This window comes from Trachymyrmex cornetzi, unplaced genomic scaffold (assembly GCF_001594075.2).
Source record: "Trachymyrmex cornetzi isolate Tcor2-1 unplaced genomic scaffold, Tcor1.1 scaffold802, whole genome shotgun sequence".
NCBI lineage: Eukaryota > Metazoa > Arthropoda > Insecta > Hymenoptera > Formicidae > Trachymyrmex > Trachymyrmex cornetzi.
This window is the reverse complement of record NW_017300139.1, coordinates 65,402-89,069: the sequence shown is the minus strand read 5'-3', so window position 1 is coordinate 89,069 and position 23,668 is coordinate 65,402. Positions and strand designations below refer to the sequence as shown.

General features: G+C 34.4%; 1 protein-coding gene across 4 annotated transcripts in view; it reads right to left on the bottom strand.

The window, feature by feature from the left end:
• Window positions 1-23,668, bottom strand: part of Atpalpha (sodium/potassium-transporting ATPase subunit alpha) — an 86,955-nt gene that overhangs the window by 29,746 nt on the left and 33,541 nt on the right. The window contains exon 1 of one of the 4 annotated variants that reach the window (XM_018518965.1): window positions 11,611-11,769. The exons of the other annotated variants lie outside the window; for them this stretch is intronic. Coding sequence (XP_018374467.1) covers window positions 11,611-11,622 — 12 coding nt within the window. The 5' untranslated portion in view covers window positions 11,623-11,769. Of the gene's footprint in view, window positions 1-11,610; window positions 11,770-23,668 lie in introns of those variants that run through there. 4 annotated transcript variants of the gene reach the window in all.

Below are 23,668 nucleotides of genomic sequence, written 5' to 3'. Positions count from 1 at the left end.
ATAATAAATAAATAATAATAATATTAATAATATATAAATACATTTACATAACTTCTGCATATAAGCTGCTCAATACGAAAAATAGTACACGTAATATAAACTATAGATTAACAGAGTAGAGCTACAATCGGTTATCAAATAATTATTTTGATATGAAAACAACCTCAAAGAAGAGATCGTAAGTAATCAATACCCATAGAGGGCTACATTAGTAAAATGCTATGCTATTGTTTAAATTTGCATAACACAAAACATATACAGTCAAATAAAATGTTAAATAGCAAATAACAAACTCAAAAATACATATATTCATGTGATAATACACTTAAGTTTAAAAAAAATAAAGAAGTAGTGTAATTAAATGCTAAAGTACCTCAAAAACGGTTCAAAATACTTGAAAATAAAAATGCGTTATAATAAGTGTTGGTTATTGAGTATTGGTATATTAGCGTCATGGTGTAACGGCGAGCTACTGAACAAATAATTCCATAAGTAATCATTACATTGAGAAAACAAATTTTCAACTAACTAAATATATTTAGTTGTTTGCAGATTTAATTAATTCAACAAATTTTATTTAATTGAATTTAATTCTAGCCTGCTTAACATTGAACAGTTTGTTAAGCAGACTACGGTCAAATTCGATTAAATAAAATTTACAATATAATATATTATAGGATTGTATATGTGTGATAATACAAACTATAGAAATCAAAGCATTAAACGGTCTAGCTGAATCTTAATGCTTGTATAATTCTTGTGTGAATTTATATACACGTATGTAGTCCCCAGAAACGCGCGCCGAAATGATTTTTCGATCTTGAAACGCTAATTCTACTAAACTATCACAGTAATATTACGAGTTAAATTGACTAGCAATTTAACAAATTTTTGATGCTTATTCGCATCTTTGAAACGATCTTAATAATGTTGAATGACATTAAAATCTGTAAATAATTAATTCTTATTGTGAAAAATATTACCTCAGCCGGGAGTCGAACCCGGACCTCTACACTGAAAGGAAAGATTGGTTGCTGCAGCAAATTAGATGATTAAATATGGCATAGCATTTTTAATTGGCTACAGCAACCAATTTTTGGTTGCATTAGTCAATCGAAATCCTATACTGACATTGCAGATAGGCTAATACAACCAACAATTGGCTGCAGCAAGCAAAAATTGGCTGTTGCAACCAATTAAAAACGCTATGCCATATTTTACCATCTAATTTGCTACAGCAGCCAATCTTTTCTTTCAGTGCAGCTAGACCGTTTAAGACTTTGATTTCTACAGTTTAAATAAAATTTGTTGAATTAACTAACCAAATCTGCAAACGACTAAATGTGTTTAGTTCGTTGAACAAATTTTTTTTGTCAGTGTAGGATTCGCTATGTAATAGCGAAGATATTAAGGAAGGCCATAATATATACATACACTGGTTATAATACCACCTTCTCCTCTGTAACTATTAATATATATCACTGTACTTATACATCATTTTGGTAAAACATTGTGATAAATAAATACTCAATAATTATAAGATTATTAATTTTAACATTATATATAATTAATGAATATTATATAATTAATTCATACAGATAGACATAATTATTAAAGATAAGAAATCTCAAATGTCAAGAAAGAGTCCGAGAGTCCAAATCAATTGTCAAAATTTTACACAGCATCGCTTGTAACAAACGAATAATTAAAGAGTCAACTGCAGACGCGTATTCATCTACTTTGCAAAATAATGTATCTTAGGTACCGGACAAGTTCGGAATGTTTCCGCTTTAATTATATATTTCTCATTCCTGCCTAGTACCTATTTACGTGAAGAAGTGTATCACCGCAAACTGTGTTTCGCTCTCTGATTCAATCTTATCCTAAATTAAACTTTGCGAACTCATTTTTTCAATTACAGCAATCCAATTATTCCACCATCTGACGAGCCGCATAAATGAACTCATGGATTATTCAATATGGATTATGAAGCGAACCTCGAACATTCACAAAATATTTTTAAAACACTCACGGAATCAAATTAAAGAATCATACATTTAAATCCATTCCGACTTCAAAATAACAGATACAGATACGCGAGAATCTTTCACTTGGGGGCAATAAAAATGCGAAAATCGGTACGTGGTATACTTAACTTTTTTTTGCCGTGTCCGCGATATTTATATGGTACAAATTGAATCCATCGAGATTACATCCTTGTAAAAGTATGAATAAACTTTAAAAATCCGTTTCTATCGACAGTCTCATCGGTGATGCTGCGCGATGTGGTACGACGATCGCGGGTCGAGATTCTGTGATTAAAATTGGATTTTCGTCTATTCTCGTCCGGCCGTCCCTGAAAGTCTTTGAGACATTGAATGTATTTATGTCATAGCCATTAGAAGACTATCTCTTTTCTCTCTCTCTCTCTCTCTCTCTCTCTTGCGCGCGCGCACGTACATCATCATCTGACGCTTTTTCACTGATGCAGACAAGAGGCGCGAAACGATTGACGCTACAAGCTAGCGAATGCATCGTTCGATTCATCAATAACGTGTACCTATGCATCAAATAAAAGAAAGATTAATTTGACGCAACGCGTTTCCGTACACACACTGTTGTCGTATAGTACGAATGACATATCAATTTCCGTTGCTTTATAGAAAAGCGACTTTTATTAATTTTGCAACATATAATTATCCAAAAATATTATCATTCTTATGCAATTTTTCTCAAACACATTAATCGTGATTATGTTTTATTTTACGATAAAATACAGATTGCTTAAATATATTTAATAAGTAATTAATAGCATAAATCAAATATCAATTTTTTAAATGCATTTCAAGAGAATGATCACGACGCAATTATATTTTAAATTCAAAACATACAAATTTACACATAAGAACATTAGCGTGTACAAAAGTGCATAATTAATAAGACACGATATACAATAATTTATTAAAACACATCATAGAAATTTACATTCTCTTGGTCTTAAATTCCTTTATGTAAATCAACATGTGCAATGGCCTTATATGTTTCGCAAATTGCATTTTGGATCACCCTCCATATTGAGAGAATTTTGTAATTTATAGTGATCTCGTGTACCGGCGTGTCATGGAAATTTTCGCAATATGATTTTCTCATAACAACCAACACGCGATCGAGTTAGCACGCTTATTGACATAATCTATCTCAGGATCGACATGCAAATCGATTTTTCTTCTTTACCTTGACATTCTTAGTGTTTTAATATGTCGCTGAGAGTTTATCATCATACACTACGCAATCGGAAAAATTGAAACAAAATTTGACACTGATAAAGCGCCATCCACGTTTAAAAAACTATTTCTTTGTATTAAAAAAAAGAGCCGCATTTTCCTTATGCTTAGTTTCAAGAAATAATACAGATAATATGCATCATGTACAGTTCTTCTCGTGACACAAGAAGGAACAATCCCATTGAAATAACATGAGTTTTCTGAGATTGATTTATTAAATTTACTATCTAAAAAAAATGGATCTATGTTAAAGATCGAACGTATGTGAAATGAAAAATACAATGCGTAGATGCAACGCATGCACAATACTTGTAATGAAAATTTGCTTAACTACTTATTCATAGCATGCGAGAATTTTACCTAAAACCAGAGACCAGAGATGCAAACCGAACCGAACCAAAAAATTAAATTATCTAATTTGATTGAATTATGGCCAAAATTTATAGATTTTAAAAATAAATGCTTGAAATATAAAAAATCCATAAATTTAATTTTAACACGCGGCTCTAGTTTTCTGTACAATACAGATTTCTAAATAAAAATTAAACATTATTGTTACATATATATATTTTTTCTTAGACATTGTCTAAATTAAAAAACTACAAGAAAATTTAACAAAAATCACTATTAAAAAATTTTAGAAAGTATATAAAATCAGAAAACTTAAATAAAATGAAAAGATCTTTAACTTGTATAATCGAGATACCGGCAAAAAATATATGTTTAATTTATATTTCGATGAAAATTCTCAATTATTTGTTCATTCATTTGTTGGATAGAAGAAAAAGTCGACAGGGAAGGCGTGCCGATGCATACACATGCACGCAATCGCTATTTTTCTTTTCTATACGATACCGGTACACGACCGGTTCGTGCTAGTTCATTTTAGTTTCGCGTCGAGTTTGAGATAGGAAAGAGAGGAAAACATAGAATCGCGCAGCATAATCTTACGGACACAGAGAATATCGAGAAAGAAGAAGAGAACGATGCCGTGCATCCTACATTCAGGATTCTAAAGCTACATTTCATCATTTATGATAAAATAACATTCTATGTATCATAACGCTACAAGAAATTAAACTTTTCCTATTTATTTAGAAAGGTTATATCTATCACAAAGAAAATTTGAAGATTCAAAGTTAGGTAAAAGAAATACTTTAAAAGATGCTCCGAATAATTTGAATAAAATCTTTCTTTTTGAATAAGCACGAAGAGAGTATTTGTTTAATAAATATGAAACGAAGATAAACAATCTTTATGAATGATTCCTTTAGCAAAATTTATTAACACAATAATTTTAGGTTTTTATTTTAAAAAAATGAAAGTTTCATGAAAGAATCATTTTTCATTAGATTATATCTTTGTGTAATATAATGTTCATAATTAATAACCAGATTTCAACGAATACTGAAAGTTAGAATATTGTCTTTATATAAACACAACTCGGTACTTATATATTGAGATAATAAAAAAATTTTCCAAACATTAAATGTTTATTAAGTAAACACATTTAAGAAAGCAATATCTTAATTCTCTCAATAAATATAATATGCTTTCGTAGTTGTAAAATCGATATATTCGATCACAACACATAAACGCGTACACTACATTCAAACTCGTGTGAAAGTTCATAGTTTGATAAGTTCGATAATTTCCACTTTTGACCTTATTAGAACCTAAAGTTCCTACAAGCAAGTCCCTTTTATTACTGTAAAAAAGTTTTTTAAGATAATATCTATATTATTATTCAAATTGTATCCATTCAGTGATATTCAATTTTTTCAGAATTGTAGTAGATACTAAAAAAAATTTTATTCTGTTTCTAGGTACATTTTCCTAATTACTTCTCTGATATAATAAGGGCATTCGTCATTTCAAAAGAGCTACAATTTAAAGATCTTAAACAGAAGCCTTCGAGGAACAATTAAATCCAATGGGTTCACACAATTGGATTAACAGACTTTGTATAAAGAGATAACTTTAATCTGTCCTTAATTTGAATTTTATCTGGATTTTCAGGATTAGAATAAAAATTAAACTTTTTAATTAATATTAACATGTTATTTTAAAAATAGACAAATTGGCATTGTTTTGTTAAAAATATCTAGGAACTATTACAATGAAACGATGCAGATGTAACACAAAATTTTGCATAACTGCCTGTTAATGAACATCGGAATCATTAAACCGAGTTCATTTATCGTATAACGAATGCCACTGTCGTGACGATGATTCACTTAAGATTGTAAAAGTTTTTTAACTTATATTCAAAACAGCGTAAAATTGCAAAATTTCCGGAAGCGTCGCTTTAATTTTGATAACTCGTCAGACAGATGCTATAAATAAATCATTATGTGTACATACATACATTATACATATCATACATACAATACATACATAATACACACACACACACATCCATACATACATATGTGTTTAAATATATATTGTACATGTAGTTTAAATTAAACGATATTTAATTAATTTTATTATATTAAGGCTGGATTGTTTCCACCTTTCGGTAAACTTCAGCTCACTGTCTTACTCTCTTACTTTCTTATACTCTTGCTCTTTTACTCTTTTATTCATCCAGTAGGTAAATTATAATGTATAGTTCATCCGAAGATGGAAGAATCGGCCCTAAAGTATGTAAAAAAAGCGAATAAAACTAAGGCTGAATCAAATGAAAATAGTAAACTTACGCCTCACAAGGACAATATAATGGCTAAATAAAAATCTGTTTACTGATGATTGGAATTAGCAGAGAAAACTGACAAAGAAATTCGCATTTACGAGTCAGCAGTCATAATCAACTTCCGACTTAATTCCGATCATTTTTAATTATTTCTACCGAGATTTCTACGATAAACCAAGTTCTTTTTCTATAAATTACGTTTATTTTGCAAACTCATTCTATCTTCCTAAAATGTACATTTCGAGCAGCCACGTGTGAAATCTTTTACCAAAATAACATTTCATTAGTTTAAAAATAAGTGTAATAAGATAAAGAGCCAAGCGGAAGCGAAAGAAAATACAAAAGACCTTTCAATTTAGCATTTTCGAGCATTTTATTTCCAGATAGGACTTGCGCTCTGAACTGACGGCCCTTAAATATACCATGGATATCGATCCAGCCGATGGTCGAGTTTCGTTCCAGTTGAAAGCTGGTGTGCTATTCTAAGGATGTTACTCGGAAATAGCGGCCGAATCATCGCCGTTATTACCAAAGCGAAGTGAAACAAATTAAAACAAATGGAATTAAGTCAAAAGTTAAATATCGTTGACACGTTGAAAGCAAACATTTCTCCATCTGACGCAAGGTCAATATCGGAAATCAGTAGATATTAATTATTCATCGATGAAGCAAAGAAATGTGAAGAAACTCGAAGAAGTGACGTTACAACATCAACAATGAAAACGAGACAATCATGAGATGGCAACATGGTCGAAATTCGAAGAAAAATTCCCCCTTGTCTCGTCGCGATCGATTCCCTTCGACGATGAGCGGCACCAACAATTGCCATGCGTGCCGTGTACGGAGAAGTTTCGCCGGCACGTGACATGATACCGATCGAAATGTCAGGTAAATTGCAGGCGAATCAATGAATAGATGCTCCAGATACAATCGTGCCGTAATTTTGGCAATATCTAAAGCCACAGGAAGGACACGCCGAAATCATTCACAGTTGGATGAAACAAATAAATAAAATATCCTAACAAAAAAATATTAAATTTCACGTCATTAAATTTTTTAATAAATTAAATGCCAAAAAGCAAGATATATATTTCTCTAATATCATAACTGATTAAATCTGCAAGACTTGTAAAAGTCCTGTACATCCAAGGGTTAAGCACTCAACGGTCGAAGCAAATACCGGATAGTCACTGAAATCCTGAACGATCCGGATAATACCGGATACCTGGCAAGGCTATCCAGAAAACCACCTATCTTACTGTCCATCTTCATATACTTGTTTTCACAACTCTTTCGTCTCTGTCTTACACTCTAATCAATTAATTGATAAAATATACATTGCTACTGCATTTTTAATTTACTTCTTCGAATTTAATGAGTAATAGTTGAATAATATTTCTCTTATACACCCTTTTATTTAGTGTCAAAACACACATTATATCATTCTCTTTACGATATGCTTTCCACCGCACAGAATTAATTACGTCGTTATTAATGACGTACGCTATTAATGATAGTATACTGTTCCAAGACACGGGCCATAGTATTCATCTTGCAAGGTAGTAAACTATCTGACAATAGATATAGGAAAAAAAAAATTATTTAAAGAAATCCATGAAACGTGTCAACGTCTTTATTACCACGCTTATTACTGTAATGCATGCATAATAGATAACGTCAAATAAAAAGTGGATGATTCTAATATTGCGGAAGAATGATAAGAGATGCTCGCTACCTCGACGCTAAGATACAGATGAATTCGTACAACTCAAACACAATGTAGCAGTTTAATTCTGTTTGGCGTGCAGTTATGTCAATAAGAGTAATTTATGTATACACCAAAACAATATGATATTTATGGCATAAATTTATCATAATAAATTATTAAAATTTGCATTCACAATTTGCCAAAAAATTTAGATAAAAATAGTGTTTCTGAAGAAATTTAAGAAATGCTGCATTCTAAATATACAGAGTGTATCTTCAATAACGTCCACTAATCATATAGTGATATAGTACTATTCCTGATAAAAAATTGAGTTGAAAAATCCTCTACCATTTTGCAATTTTTACGACATTTTTTTTTAGTTACCCAATGAGCGAAATATCTAAAACATCATCAAAATATTACACAAAGAACACTGAAAGATATCTTAAAATGGTCTTATGCATCGATTTTATCCGTTTATTCTGTAATGTTCAGAAATTAATATATCGTTACTTATTGCGAAAATTGCAGAATAGTAGAGGACTTTTCGACTGAATTTTTTATCAGAGAAAGCACTATATGCTTAGTGGGCGTTATTTCAGTTACACTCTGTATAGTAGAAAACTACGGTGATACTGAAAGAATTATTAATGCAATAATTAATTAAGTCTCTTCAAAGAGATTAAAATTTTTATTAGCGATCAAGTTTTTGTCACAAGGCATTTAAAGGATAGACCTTAACCTACAAATAAAAATTTATGTGTGAAATTTTTAAATTCTTGCAAAAATTAGACTTAATCTTTTTGCAAGACCTGAAAATGCATAAAAGGGTCAAAGATTAAATCATTTCGTGTAAATACAGTAAGATGCAACTTGTTCGCGGAAACGCGCGATCTAAATGATCTATATGTGACACCGATGACGTTTGACGAATGTTAAACATTATTGGCGATTCAATGTCGCTCAGCATCGTGACATACGTCACTCACGCGTGAATGACTATGACAACGGCGACAACGATGACGATGATGATAAATAATAAAATAATCGAAAGGCGAAAGTTGGTCCAAGAAATTTCAATTAATAGAAAACATCAGTAGGGGCCACTTATTATAAAAGAATAGACCTTCTCAATTAAATACGATGCCTAGATTGTTATATCGGAGTCTAGAGAAGGAAAAAGAAAGAAAAATTACGTTTGTGTTTCACATCCTGACTGTTCGTATCTCGTATCTCGAGCACTGCCGGTATTGAGATAAGACCTGTTCTTTTCGGCTGAACTTTTGCATCAGTTCATTTTTCTTCCTTTTTTATCGGGGAGGAAAGAAGAGGAAGAAAGATGAACTGATGCAAAAATTCAGCCAAAAAGAACAGGCTTATAGTGCACGAAATTAAGACCTCTCAACATCAAGACAACTGAGGAGTCTCTCTCTTAGAAAATATTTAAAAGATTTTTTAAAGAGATTGATAAAACCTCTTTAAGCTGGAAGTCAAAATTAGATTTTCTATTCATCTCATAATGAATCTGGACATGATCATACCGGAAAGTCGTAATGAAGTAATCATTGTAAAAAATTAGTAGAAAAATATCATTGAGGGATAGCAGAGACGTAGGGAAGGAACACGAGGAATGGTGGAGCTCGAGGGCGTGTCGCTCGTGTCCCTCGAGATTGCAACTTGTTTCGACCATCAGGTAGAATTACTACCGTCATTTGTATTTGTAAGTTGAAATAACAAGCCAAGTATAAAATGTCCAGAATCTAAATAGCTAAAGCGTTAAATCATCTCTCATTGGAAGCTAATTCGCGCGATGTACTACACAGATCTAACCTCACCCATAAACCATTCAAAAACTAATTATGCCAAAAATAGCTCAACTGCACAATTTTACAAATTATGTCAAAGACAGTCATTAATGTATTACTTAAGGATGATAGCATTGTCATATATGATAACAAGGTATATCACACACATACGTAGTATAGCATATTTATGAATATTGTAACATTATCAAAAATTGGATCCTTTTAATGCAATTTTAATTCAGATTCGGTAAATCGGAAACTTAAAAAACGGGGAGCGTTTTGTAGGTACAGAATACATTTAAAAACTTAAGTCTATATGGATCGTTAATGAAACAACCATCTTATTTTCGATTTGATATCAACTGTAACCCTTGAAAGTGCGATTCCTTCATTTCCCGAGGAGCTTACGTGCAGCACGGGTTCGCAGCGATTGAACTTTAGCGCGGCTCTAAAAATAACGGCCGCCGTCGATCCATCCTTCCGCTACTGCCACGACGACGACGCGCATAATTAATCGATCCGTCCGTCTTCGAGGAGTATTTCCGAGAATAAAACAACGACCGACAATGCTTACTGAATTCATGTCTTTACCGATCATCGTCTGGGATCACTAATACGGAACACCCACCGGCGACGGGACATGAGGAAAAGAGTTTTCCACTAAGAGAGGCAATCTTGGGACCCATAGCGAATGAGCTTGCGTGCGGAGCAATCTGCGCAGAAGCGCGCCGAGAAAATCACTAAGCGCATATTTGCATCGGACGGAACGATCGGAGTAAAATCTCCATCGAACTTACGGATCGGATGATTCTATCATGCTATAATCACCAATGAATTTTTGCGACTGCGATGTGCCGAATATCTTCCAGAAGAAACTTGTTTTTTATAACAAACTCTGAAAGTCTGAATGTCCGAAGAACTTCCCTCTGATGAAAATAAGCACTTCCGAAGAACTTGGAAATCCTTTGAAGAGATGTCTCGACGATTAATAATGTTTCTAATTCCCCAACGAGTTCATCTGTCATTCGTTTAGTAGAGCACGAGACAAGCGTGACATCGCACATTGACATTTAGATAATCGCGGCCAAGTGTCCCCACAAGTTCTTCTGTCAAGAAAAGCGGCGTGTGAAGGAAACGACTATATAGTTTTTTAAAGCAATAATTAGAACAATAATTAATGTTAAAGGACTCCTTGATATTTAACAAATTAAAGACAAGAATATAAGGGGAAATACGAGCGCATAGTTTTTTAACAACGGAACAGGGGGAAAAAATATACGATACAAACAACGTAAAACTCTAGCATATTCCACGAAGTGAATTCGCAAGAATTAACGAACGAGAGGAAGGTGAGACACACGAAGGAAGAAGCCATGCGCGAGACAGAAATGACAAGGAGAGAACGAGGAAGTTTTAGAAATTTCTCACTTTTTCCTAGTAACAGATCAGCGAGAAGTTTTGACAGAAACTGGGAAAAAGAAAGAGGGAAGGAGATGAAAAAGAGACTAGGTCCACTGTCGAATAGGTATTTCGATCTAGGGAAAAAAGAGGAGTTAGAGGGAAAGAGAGTAGAAGATAAGGAGAGACTTCGGAAATGTCTCTCTCTCTCTCTCTCTCTCTCTCTCGCGCGCGCGCGCGCACACACACACACACACACATTACATGCGCGCGCGTTTATTTCTGTCTCACATATTCACCCTCTGGAAATGTATTCGTCTAATTTTTCCAAACTGAATCTAATTCACTGATGCAGCTATAGGAGAAGAAATTTGCGAGGTGTGTCATCGCAAATATCACTATCCGCGGAATCCCTTAGTAGTTCGATCTGTCATTCGAATCAGCTGCGCTTTGACTGACAGATACCCTCCTATCATCTTCTTTCTGTAAATTTCATTCTCCGTTCTCCACCGTATGAGTCTGACAGCTCTCTCCGCACGGCCTCGGAAAGCAGTGCAAGTTTATTTCTCAAAAGCTTTGTAGTTGCGGTGATTATTTGTTTTCTTTCTCATGCATATCAAACACAGAGCTCTCTCTCTCTCTCTCTCTCTCTCTCGCTCGCTCTCACTCTCCCTTCCTCTGCCTTTTGCGCTATTCGTTGAGCAAGCTCTAAGCACAAACCTTGTCACCCATGGCTGCGGCGAACGGTGTTCGGTGAAAGATAGAGGATTAGCAGCACGACTTCGGGTGGACCAGAGACTGACTGGCGTTTCGTGTCGTCGAGGACCGCCGGCATCATCGACCCGTATTCCCCACTGCTGCGCACCTACCCCCGCCGTGCAGTCGCCTCCCTACTCTTTCCGCTTCCATGCCCGCCCTCCTCTGTTACCAACGGTGTTCATTCCGCGCGTCATGACCCGTCTTACTTTTCTCTCTCTCTCTTCTCCCTCCCCCTTCTCCCTCTCTTTCCCTTCTTCTCTTCTCTCTTTCGTCCTGCTAGATCTACACGCGCGTCTAGGGAAAATTCCCTCGTTTCCTCCTTAAATTCCATATGTAAAATTAAACCATGTTTGAAAAACTGCACAAATTGAAAAAATCCGGTACTCTCTCATGTGACTTAATTTCTTTATTATGTTAATGGTACATGCGTGTGTGAAAAAAAGATCATACGTCAATTGTCGTGTTTTCATCGGTCTGACAAATATACAAATCCAAGTATTCAATGCAAACTAAATTAAGCTGTACAACGAGAGACAGTTAAATATTTCTTTAATAAAGTTATTTAACGAATTTAAATTCTGCCTGAGAAAAAAACTTTTCCATTTCTTCATTCATTTCGTTCGATAACCAGTAAATTCTATTTGTCGAGCGAAACGAATGATGAGGAAAAATTCGATCGTAGATCTTTATCAATAAAAAAAAAAAAATAAAAAAAAATAAAAATTCGATGACGATTGCTGCGTACAGGAAGTAAGAAAAATCCATCCCAATTAGCAATTTACCTAGAACCTAGTACGCGTCCGCCACCCAATGGGGCTTGCCAGCCCCGCGACTCGCTTGCGAGCACCCCTCGGCCTCCTACTTGCTTCGTACCCCTCGTGCTCCGCTCTGCGGTCGTAACAACACCCGTTCGCCGGCAAACCCGATTGCGCGCGCAACCCGTTCACCAACAGCTCTTCGTTACGATGCTACCGCCGCGTAACGTCCGTCGGTCCGCGCCCCCGAAACGATAGAGCGCAAGCTCTCCATGGCCAGTGGTTCTCATTCGCCGTATCGACCACCAAATTCCGAACATTCGATGGAAAGAGTGAAAATTAATTTGGTCAACAATACGTATAAAATTACGGTTAAAAGTCGATTACGATGTATATATTATAAATATAATATAGGAGAAAAAGGAAAGAAATAATCTCAGAGCTTCTTATCCTCGAACAAAAGATTAATACTAGAAATTAAATGTCTATAACGGTCAAAGCTGGATCTTTAATGCTTAAATAATTTAATCTTGAATTACTATATATATCGTACTATATACATATACATATATACTTGCATATAATATTTGTAGTCATTCGAACTGCGCGTCGAATTGTTTTTCCAGACTATAAACGCAATTGAACTACTGTAGTAATATCGCGAATTAAATTGACAAGCAATTTTTAAAAATTTAATGCTATAATGAGAGGCATCTCTCATTATAAAGATGTTAATATGTTGAAAAACTGTAAATAAATTTATTGCGAAAAATATTACCTTGGTCGGGAATTGAACTCGGATTTTTTGTATTCCGTATGAGCATCCTAAGCCTTTAGACTACCGAGGCCTTAATAATATTCTTCGCAATAATCGGTACATGTAAGGAAACAACGTCTTTCTTTTAGGCGACGTAATATAAACAATATTACGAATCTTTTACTTTAGACCGCATATGTGAGAACACAATCAATACTAGAAATTAAATGTCTATAACGGTTGAAGCTGGAAAAGATTGATGTAGGAATATCGAAAAATATTAATTTTTATAGAAAAAAAAAAACGATAATAGTAGGCTTTATCAAAATTATCAGGATAGTAAGACGAAAAGAGAGAAATCTGGATAGATGTTTTATTTGGCAGGCTCTGAAAGATCGCTCCTTAGAGAAATTTTGCCGACAAGAATGACGTGAATTTTGCCGTCTCAACTCTGGCGTGAATTAACTGCATTAAGTAGAAAACAACAGGAGGTAATTTAAATAATGATTGAACGCTTCGCATTGATTAATGATAATCTTGGTATATCGTGAATGAGATGAATGGTGATATCAAATAAACCATGTCTAACATAGTTGTACTGATGCCAAATGATAAAATTCATGATAAAATGCCCTGATGGTACACACACTATTATTAAAAATTATAAACATAAAGAAAAATAGAGATATTTTTATTATTCATGAAACAAAGTTAAATGTTAAGGAGAAACGAGCTCGTTTTGCAACATTTAAAGGGAACTCAAGTAATCGGCTTTGTCAAAGCTTTTCAGAGAAAATTTTTGTTAGTTTGATCTATTCTACTTTTTATCGGATTAATCTTTAATGTAAATAATTAGAAATAAAACCTTATTTAAAGATATATTAAACTTGAACAAGTTGATCGCAATTCTTTTCTCTTCGATGTAGATTTTCATAGTAAAATTTATGCTCTTTCTTCTAACGCTGAAAAGCTTAAGCCGACATTATTTCTTTGATTAATACAAATACGAGCGATTTTTCCCTTAATAAAGTAAGACACGAAACATTGTACTTTGGCGATAAATAGTGAATAATAATCCAAGTATAAGCCCGTTTTGTTCGTCGTGGCAAACGGGATAAATAAAAATTTCTCAAGTATTGAAACGTATTTTTATAATGTTAATAACGAAATCCAATATTCCAGAAGATATATTCAATATTTCAGTATTAAAATAAATGAAACTTATGCAATATGTAAAAAATGATTCTTATTATTTCTAATATTTCTATTTTAAACTCAACATATTTCTAAATAATGACAATATATTTCATCGACGTATCTCAAATTTACAAAAATTTCACACATATATAGTGTCAACGATGTCTCCGTGAATGCTTAAAAGTAAAGAATGCGACAGTTCGCACGTGTAAGTTTCCCGAGTCTTCATTGGTCGTCAACGAAGAGGCGGCGACTGCCGTGCTCAAAGGAGAATCATTCTCAGACAAGTTGAGAGTCATCGAGGGCCGCGATCTGTGCTACTGGGCTACGCGTCAGCAGAGACGGGCGCTTTGCCCGACCGACCGACCAACTCTACTGCTGCTCATCCCGTTGCCTCTCTTTCTTTCCCGCTTGTTTCGTGTCGTCGTCGTCGCTCTTCTCGCGATACGCGTTACATTATGAGCCAAGTTCCAACTTCCAAGGGTGGTATTTCCGTCTTTATTCAGGACATCGCGTTCGCGTGGAGAGAACGAGAGGAGGGAGAGAGAGTTCTCCTACTTTCTTCACACATAGAATTCTAAGGAGTACCAAACCCCTAGACAAAGAATCCATGGAAGTTTACGAATCATGTTAAAGATACGTAGTACTTAATAATATAGCGAATACATAAAGATTTATTTCAGAATCTTGATCTTCCTTTAACAAAACTATCGAGATATCAATTGCTTTTTTTAATAGGTTTTGTGGAACCAACGATTTTAATGTCACAAACCATTTGAATGATAAAAATGCATTAAAAAGATGATAAAAAAGAACAAATCTAATATTAAAAACTAACAAATTACCTTTTCAGATAAAATTGCAAACAGATTTCTCTGTCATCTGAAAACAGAGCTATTTGCTATTATCTAACAAGCGTAATGGAATTTTATTACTCGATACTTGCAAAAATATTAATAAAACGATAAGTATCAAATAAAAATAATGATTCCTGATAATTCAAATAACAAACTAAAATAGAAAAAAGCACACAGAAGTCAACTGAATATTTATAATATTTTATTATTTGATAAATACCAATATAAATTCACCCTCAATCCTTCGACATATTATATACATTCATTCAAGTAAACTTAATTTTCGTTGATTTATTAACTTCAGCATTCGCGAAGATTCAATTTTGCATTACACTACAAATATTGCTAATGTTTATGCACTTGTTATCGCTACAATTTTCAGAGGAAGGAATAAACGATAATTGGTAGCTAGCGATTATTTGTTAAATGGTAACGCCAAGTCGCTTCCAGACGTCGTATCTTTGCAATGAGTCATCTCATTACTTGAATTACCGGGTAATTACCTCCGTCATCGCCGTCAGCCGTGGATCTATTACGGTATAGAAATCCACATGCCTATACAGTGCGAAATAAATTTAACGAGCGTGTTAAAAAATGATCGACAGGAAAAACATAAATTATTTAAATGAGAATCAAATTTAAAGGGAACTAATTTTCCATCAATAAATTTCATATGTATATTCGATAGTGGTTTTTAAGCTTCTCTCTCTCGCATCTTAAGTTACGTTCGTTAAAAAACATGAATCACACAATGTAATTACTGTATCACAGCGTTCTCCAAAGTTGGTCACCGTTCGATAAGTTGATAAAAAATATCGACCAATTATACAGGATGTCCAGCGAGACTTTTCCAAGCCCTCACAAGAAGGTAGATGGGATCTCGAAATAAAAGTCTTTTACCGTTTAGCGATATCCGTAATAATACTAATAATAATCGAGATATGAAAGTTTACTAACTGTAATAATGAGAGCGCGCCTATAGAAAGAATAGAAACGGCTCCGCGCGGGTATAGAGCCCGGCCCAGTTTGTCGAATGTTGGGTGTCAAACGATGGATGCGCCGCGCCGGTAGGAGAGGCAAGAGGAGAAGCGCGGCATCGCCGCTCGCTCACAGTGCTCATACGTCTCACCGCACCGCACCGCACCGCACCGCACCGCACCGCACCGCACCGCACGCGCACCGCACGTGCACCAAAGGACTCGCGCGATGGCCACTACGCACATTCGTGATTACATTACATATGTAATAATAACACTGCAAAAATAGGACAAATACAAACTATAATACTTTGATGAATGAAAATGTCGAAAGAGAGAAACCTCGATGAAACCTATGGAAATCTAACTAATTTCTATTGTATAATCTGTCGCTTCTCTCTAAATCGAAAGGAAAAAATTTTAAGAAAAAAATATCCGAAAGAAATAATATCATGAAATAATATCATTAGAAATAATATCATTTATCGATATTTTTTCGTATTCCGGTGAAATCATACTCTCCTAACAGGAAACGATAGAGAATGGTGGAGAATGATATTATTTCTTTCTCGGATACATTTTTCTTAAAATTTTTTCCTTTCGATTTAGAGAATTTAGAGAAGCGACAGATTACGATAGAAATTAATTCGATTTTCCGTAGATTTCCATAGGTTTCATCGCTTTCTCTCTTTCGACATTTTTATTCATCCAAGTTTATTATGGTTTGTATTTGTCCTATTTTTGCAGTGTAATTATACATTACATACGTATATATGTAATGTAATCGCGAATGTGCGTAGCGGCCATCGCACGAGTCCTTTGGTGCGCGTGCGGTGCGGTGAGGCGTGTGAGCGGCGATGCCGCGCTTCCCCTCTTGCCTCTCCTACCATATTGTATACCGGCGCATCCATCGTTTGACACCCAACACCCAACATTCGACAAACCGGACAAACTGGGCCGGGCTCTGTACCCGCGCGGAGCCGTTTTTCTATTCTTTCTATAGGCGCGCTCTAGCTCATTAGTACAATTGCAAACTTTAATATCTCGATTATTATTACGGATATCGCTAAACAGTAAAAGACTTTTATGTTTATTTCGAGATCCCATCTACCTTCCTGTCGGTGATCGGAAAAGTCTCGCTGGACACCCTGTATATTTATGACAGGAAGTGCCAAAACTTTGCGGTTTTTTCCGTATTAATTGTGAGAGGGGACCGTAGCTTTTTTAAAACTTGTAAAATAAACCGCGCACATTCGACGCGCCCGTCGGTTTACGCTCAGGATTTTTACTCTCATTTCGTCATCATCGACGAAGAGTCACTATATACATAGGTCACGGGTTGTCGTAAATAAAAAATAAAAAATGAAATGGAGAGGAATAAAATCACGATCGACCTGGAAAGGAAAAAAAAGGGAGACTATATGCTGCGAAAAGAAAGCTCGACCAGCGGAAAGAACAGAAAATGAACGGGAGAGATGGGACAAAAAAATTGCCGCGTGACATTATGAAGGCGTTCGATTGTCAATAATCCGATAGCAAGCTTTCCGAGTCAAAGGGCTAACGTTCGCCTCGTTCACATTACTCAACACGAAATGATTCGTATCAAGTACTTTTGTCCGCGTATTAAACGTATAACGATAATAACAATATACAACAAATAACATTTGACAAGAGACATAACAAGTAAAATCGAAATATCCAACGCTCGAAATGAGAATATATTTAGACAAATCAATCTATAAAAATAAAAGATAAAGTGAATATCGATAGATGTAACATCTTTTTTTCTATAGCTGACAGTTCGTAGAATACAGTTGTTATTTTTATACAAAGATATTGATATGATAGCTGGTTATGGTCTGAAAGAATGGAAATTGCTATTTTGATATAAACGGTCAATAGAGTCAATAATTTAATTCCATACTAGGACATATGCATCACCTTTATTTTCTCCTATTCCAAATTTAATTAAAATTTCACGTAACTTTATGTAAATATCAAAACTCTCTCTCCTGCTAATATCTACATGACTAATAAAAGAACATAGCCTTATACGTCCAATTATTATATCGATATACTATATAATAATCTCTGAGTAAATGAAAGTATAGGATGGAAGAAACGTAATAACTACACATTTATTCGTATCGTTTGTCAAAGGGAGAAATGTACAATTTCGACACGTGTCATTGTCTCGATCAATGTAAAAATCAATTCGGCCAAAAATACGTTCAGAATACCAACCACTGATTTTCAGGCGCAGAGAGATTTTTCGAGGCTTTACGGCGACTATTTATAAACAACTGACGAAAATCTGAGACGCACGCGTCATGACGTAATCAAAATGATAAGCGATAACGATAACAGCCTCATATTGCGTCAATGAGATTCTGCATCGTTGGAGTCAGTGGTGCTACATTCTCAACCTCGTACTTGCATGCGATTCATCTATTCGTCTTTCTATTCTGTCCCCCAACACACTCTCTCTCTCTCTCTCTCTCTCTCTCTCCCCTCCTCCCCCTCTCTCTCTCTTTCTCTATTATCCGGCTTCGTTACAGAAAACAATAAAATACAATATAATAGACGATAACTGATGCTAAACGGTATAAATTATCACGTTCAAGTATAACATCGGCAAATTGGCATTTCATGCCTATTTGAAGACTATAATAATTTTAGAAACCTTGCTACAAATTGCAATTTGTCATTAATAAAATTAGAAGTAATTACTCTGGACGTAGAGGCTTGATATATATATAATCCGATATTTTATTACTTACTTTTATTCTACATTGTATGTTTCTATAATAATAAGAATATTTTTCTTCGTTAAACTTTGTTTAAGGATAAATATTGGTTCTATAAGGACAAACTGATTGAAATAGACAAAAATAATGAATTATTCAGATTTCGATAAGGTAAAACTCGACTACCGATAGTAGATGATCCGGATGTGGTTGATCGCCCGCGCATATTATCGCAGTAGTCACAATTGCGTTGACGTAGACTTCGTATCAATTAGATAGCGTGATTTATAGCACCTTAAATTGCTATCACTTGATTGTGAATTGAAGACATCAAAGAATAAAAGACAAAAATAACGAGAATAATTTAACGACCTAATTAAATTTCACAGTCGTGTGTTAACTATTCGCCAATTATGAGATTCACACGATTTCATTTACGATCGAAGTGTAAGCCGAATGCATTTCGAGCAAATAAGTGAACGATGTTTCTTTGGAGAGAAATAGGTACTCATATACCTACATTCGAATAAAAGATGTTATCATTATTTACAATCTTATTAATATTATTAATATCGATGGAATTTCGTAATTATACATGCGAATGCTCATATACGTATATAGATATATACACTGTCAGTATTAATTTGTGAAGTTGCGCGAAATTTTAGCACGTTCCATATGAGGGACATGCGCGAGTAGCGCATGTTCTCGCGGATACGATGGACGTACGATGAGGAATCCGCGCCGAGCCGCGCCGAGCCGCGCCGAGCCGCGCCGAGCCGCGCCGAGCGATTCGTGGTGACGTTACGTAATCGCCGCCTGACTGGCCTTGCGCCAATCTCACGTATCACTCACTTCAACTACTCTTCTCTCCTCTTCTCTTCTCTCGCAGAGACTCTACCGGAACGGAAAGAGGACATGAGAAGATGAGATAGAGAGGCGAGCGTGTGCGCGAAACATACGTGTATAGAGGCAATTCGCGTCACTGTATACGTCTGCACCGTGATACATTTCGATAACTGACCCATCCGATCGGCTGCCAGTTTACGGCTTTTAATTCAATTTCCTTCGCGCGTCACTCGTACGAGTACTATATCGCGAAGTAAACTTCGGAAACTCGCTCTCTTGATAGTGTAAGAATGAGACCATCAATCGGAACACGAGCGCAAAAGTTTTTACAATAAGTGAAAAAATGTATATAGATATATTTCAAAGGAACGTTTTCCGCCTCCTTACTGCTTGCTCTAAAGCAATTAATGAAATAGTAATCAGAAAAAAATAAGAAAAATAAAATAATAAAAGAATATCGACGATATAATAAGCTGTTGATTATATTTGCACGGAGAAAACTGTATATTAATAGTTAATATATATGCTTTGCTGTAAATGTAAAAATTTTTTGTATTGGGTCCTAATAAATATTTCTTCATAGTTAAGACATGGTATATTGAAAACCATCGATTTATTGCTAAAGCACGCAAAATTACTCATAAATGCATGAATATTAATTTTAAAGCTTGCTTTATTAATAGTTAATATATCTGTTCTCGCGCGCGCGCGTCCAAAAGTTCAGTATTCTTATAAAAACTTCTTCAGTATTAGCTATAGCAATGTTTATGGTAATATTGAAAACAAGACGATTTTCATGCGAATTTACGTATATCAATAGTTAATATACCAATTCTCTTCCTGAATTAATTTTTTTCTTAAGAAGAATTCTTCCTTTGCTTTATTATGAATCAAGTATCATATTTACTTGTAATAAAAAAATTATGGTTATATCTTAACGAAAAAAATAAATTGTTTATTATTACTTTTTATTTTTCCAATTTTCCAATTTATATTTTTACTATTTCGCATACCTATATTCTGTCTTATTAACTACAATTAATTATTTAAAAACGCATCGCTGACAAGATTTGAACCTAGGTCCCTAGAACGGTAAGCCTAAAGGGTCCTTTACATATAGAAGTCGTAGACGGTCGTGGAGTCTTAAGGCGATGCTAAAGCTCCCTGTTTTACCACATTCCTATTCGGTGAAAAATCTCTGTATTGGATGTACGGATTGCAAAAGTATTATTACTTAAATTATAGTACGCATCAACAGGACCTCAGCTGCACTGGATTTTATGAGAAAATCGAAAAAAAAATTAAAAATTCACTTACTTTTGGCTCGTACAGCTGTTACCTCAGATATGTATTTGCTTGATATAAGAGTTTTAGAGTCCATATCTTGAAAATAAGCGTGCAGCTGAGGTCACATTATTGAAACGAACGATACTGAGTTTGTAGAACTAAGATTGAAAGTCTAGAAAAGCAATATTTCCACCGAATAGAAAATACGTGTATACTGATGCTTTGCGAAGACTGGGACTGTCAACAGAGCCGAAATTCCGCGTAACAGTAGTTGCGCGGTCTTGCGATAGATGGTGCTGGCATATGTTAGATAAAAACAGCCGTATGCGTTTGAGTAAGACAGAATGATATATATTATATAATATAATGTAAAAACCAAATCAACGATGTCACCACTATTATCGAATTTGGAATTAAAAGAGTCTGTACTATCGACCTTGATTGAGTTGGGTAATCGGTTTAGCATCCCCTTAAGTCGTAGGAAACTGATCAATTCCAATCGAGTATTCTCCTTATATTTGATTGTGTGATTGGTTGGTTTCCTACGACTTAAGACTCCACGATCGTCTACGACTTCTATGTAGAGGACCCTTTATACATTTACGCAGAGCTAATCGCACGCTTGTGACCGAGTCATTGCCAACGGTAACTACCTCCTACTATAACTATTCTTAATTTCATGTCTCTGCTGATAGTTTAATATTATTAATATTTCAGGTGATTACGTGCATAATGAAATAATACGCTGGTATTTATTGATTCAAAATAATTGAGATAAATATTATATGAAAAATATAAATTTTTCTCCAGTTATTCAATGTTTTTGTGAGTGCCTTTTGATTATTAATTATTATATTAATTATTTGCAATAAACGCGCTGCACCGCGCGTCGTGATCGGAATCTTCTTATAGAATTAGTTTCTAAATCTGAATCAGTGGATAATCATTGATATCAGTACCAAGTATGCCACTGGTAATCAGTGAATGAAATGTGAGATTCCTAACCTATAACGGCCACGATTGAGGAACCGCGCTGAACGGACGGTTATTAACTATTAATATACCCATCTTTATATAGGTACTCTAGAGATATATTAATCTTACAATTAGTATAGCATTACATTTATAGAAAATTATATTTTTATTTATATTTAATAACTGAAAGTTTTCATTGAACTACGTATATTTATATAAAATATTACATCGTTAACGATAAACAAAATAATTTATTCAAATGCGTCAACTATACTTATATTAATAATTAATATAAATTTGTTAAGTACAAAGAAGTTAACTTCAATATACACTTCAATATATAATTTCATAAGAATGGATATCTTTAATATACAGTTGCGTTCATTACTATTAAATATCACAAATTTAGATTAACATTTATATATTTCTGACAAAGAAATCGAGTTCAAATTTATGATAGATTAATAATTATTACAGGTTTTTTTTCAGTGTATGAATACTTTCAAGTTTTTCTATCGAGATCTCTATTCTATTTATAAATTTCTTTAAAATTGCAAATTAAATTTTCTTCTATCTAAGTCATGAAGTTTCAGTGCAGTTGCACTCGTTGCGCGAATGGCATAGTTCCATTCGACCATTGCTTTACAAATTACGATATTTGGTTATACAAGTCAGTAAGCATTAATTCCGAAAAATATAAGAGAATTGTTGGAAAATTCTCACTTCTCAAATTATATTAATAAATATTATAATGAATCTTTGACAATGCAACCGCGATAATTTGATAAAATTGAAAATGAAATTTTCATATATATAATACATGTGACAAGTGCAGCCTTACAGCGAATTTGCAAATTCAATAACAAATTAAAATAACAAATTAAAAAAATAAAATTCAAAGTGAGAATAAAAGAGACATATATAAACGGTCTCAATTTCAATCTTGTGATATACAAATGCTTGGAAAATATTCCAATTCGGAAAGCGAAAGAGATATCCGTTAAGAGACTGTTGATATTACAACACACACGCATACTTGACGCATTAAAGAATGCGCGATCGTCATCGTGTTATGCAACTCGCAAATTACTATCGTAGTGCCATGCGCGCTCGGAACATCACGTGCGCGAAACTTAAACGCCGATTATGAACGATTAAAGAATAAAAGTCAGCAAGCGTCTTTTGTCTTTCGACAAGTTGTTCTCTAACACCCGAGGGTTCAAAATTTTTTAAAAGTTCTGGCAATTCTAATGAGTTCTGGATAGCACCCCACGAGTTCTAACGAAAGTTATTAATGCTCGAAGCACTAGGACCAACGGTTTAAAAGATAGCGCGATTTTTCGTTTGTCACATCAAAAAATTTCTAATACCCGAGGGTTAAAATTTTTTAAAAGTTCTAGCAATTCTAATGACAGTTCTGAGTAGCACCCCACGAGTTCTAACGAAAATTATTAATGTTCGAAGCGCTAGAACCAACGGTTTAAGAGATATCGCGATTTTTTCAATGTCTGATTTTCTCACATCTGAGGGACAAAAAATTTTACCTCTGTGAAGCTAGCCCCACTTTTTCCAAAAATTGAAAAAATAAGTAGAGTTCTGGTTGCCCCCTCAAGAGTTC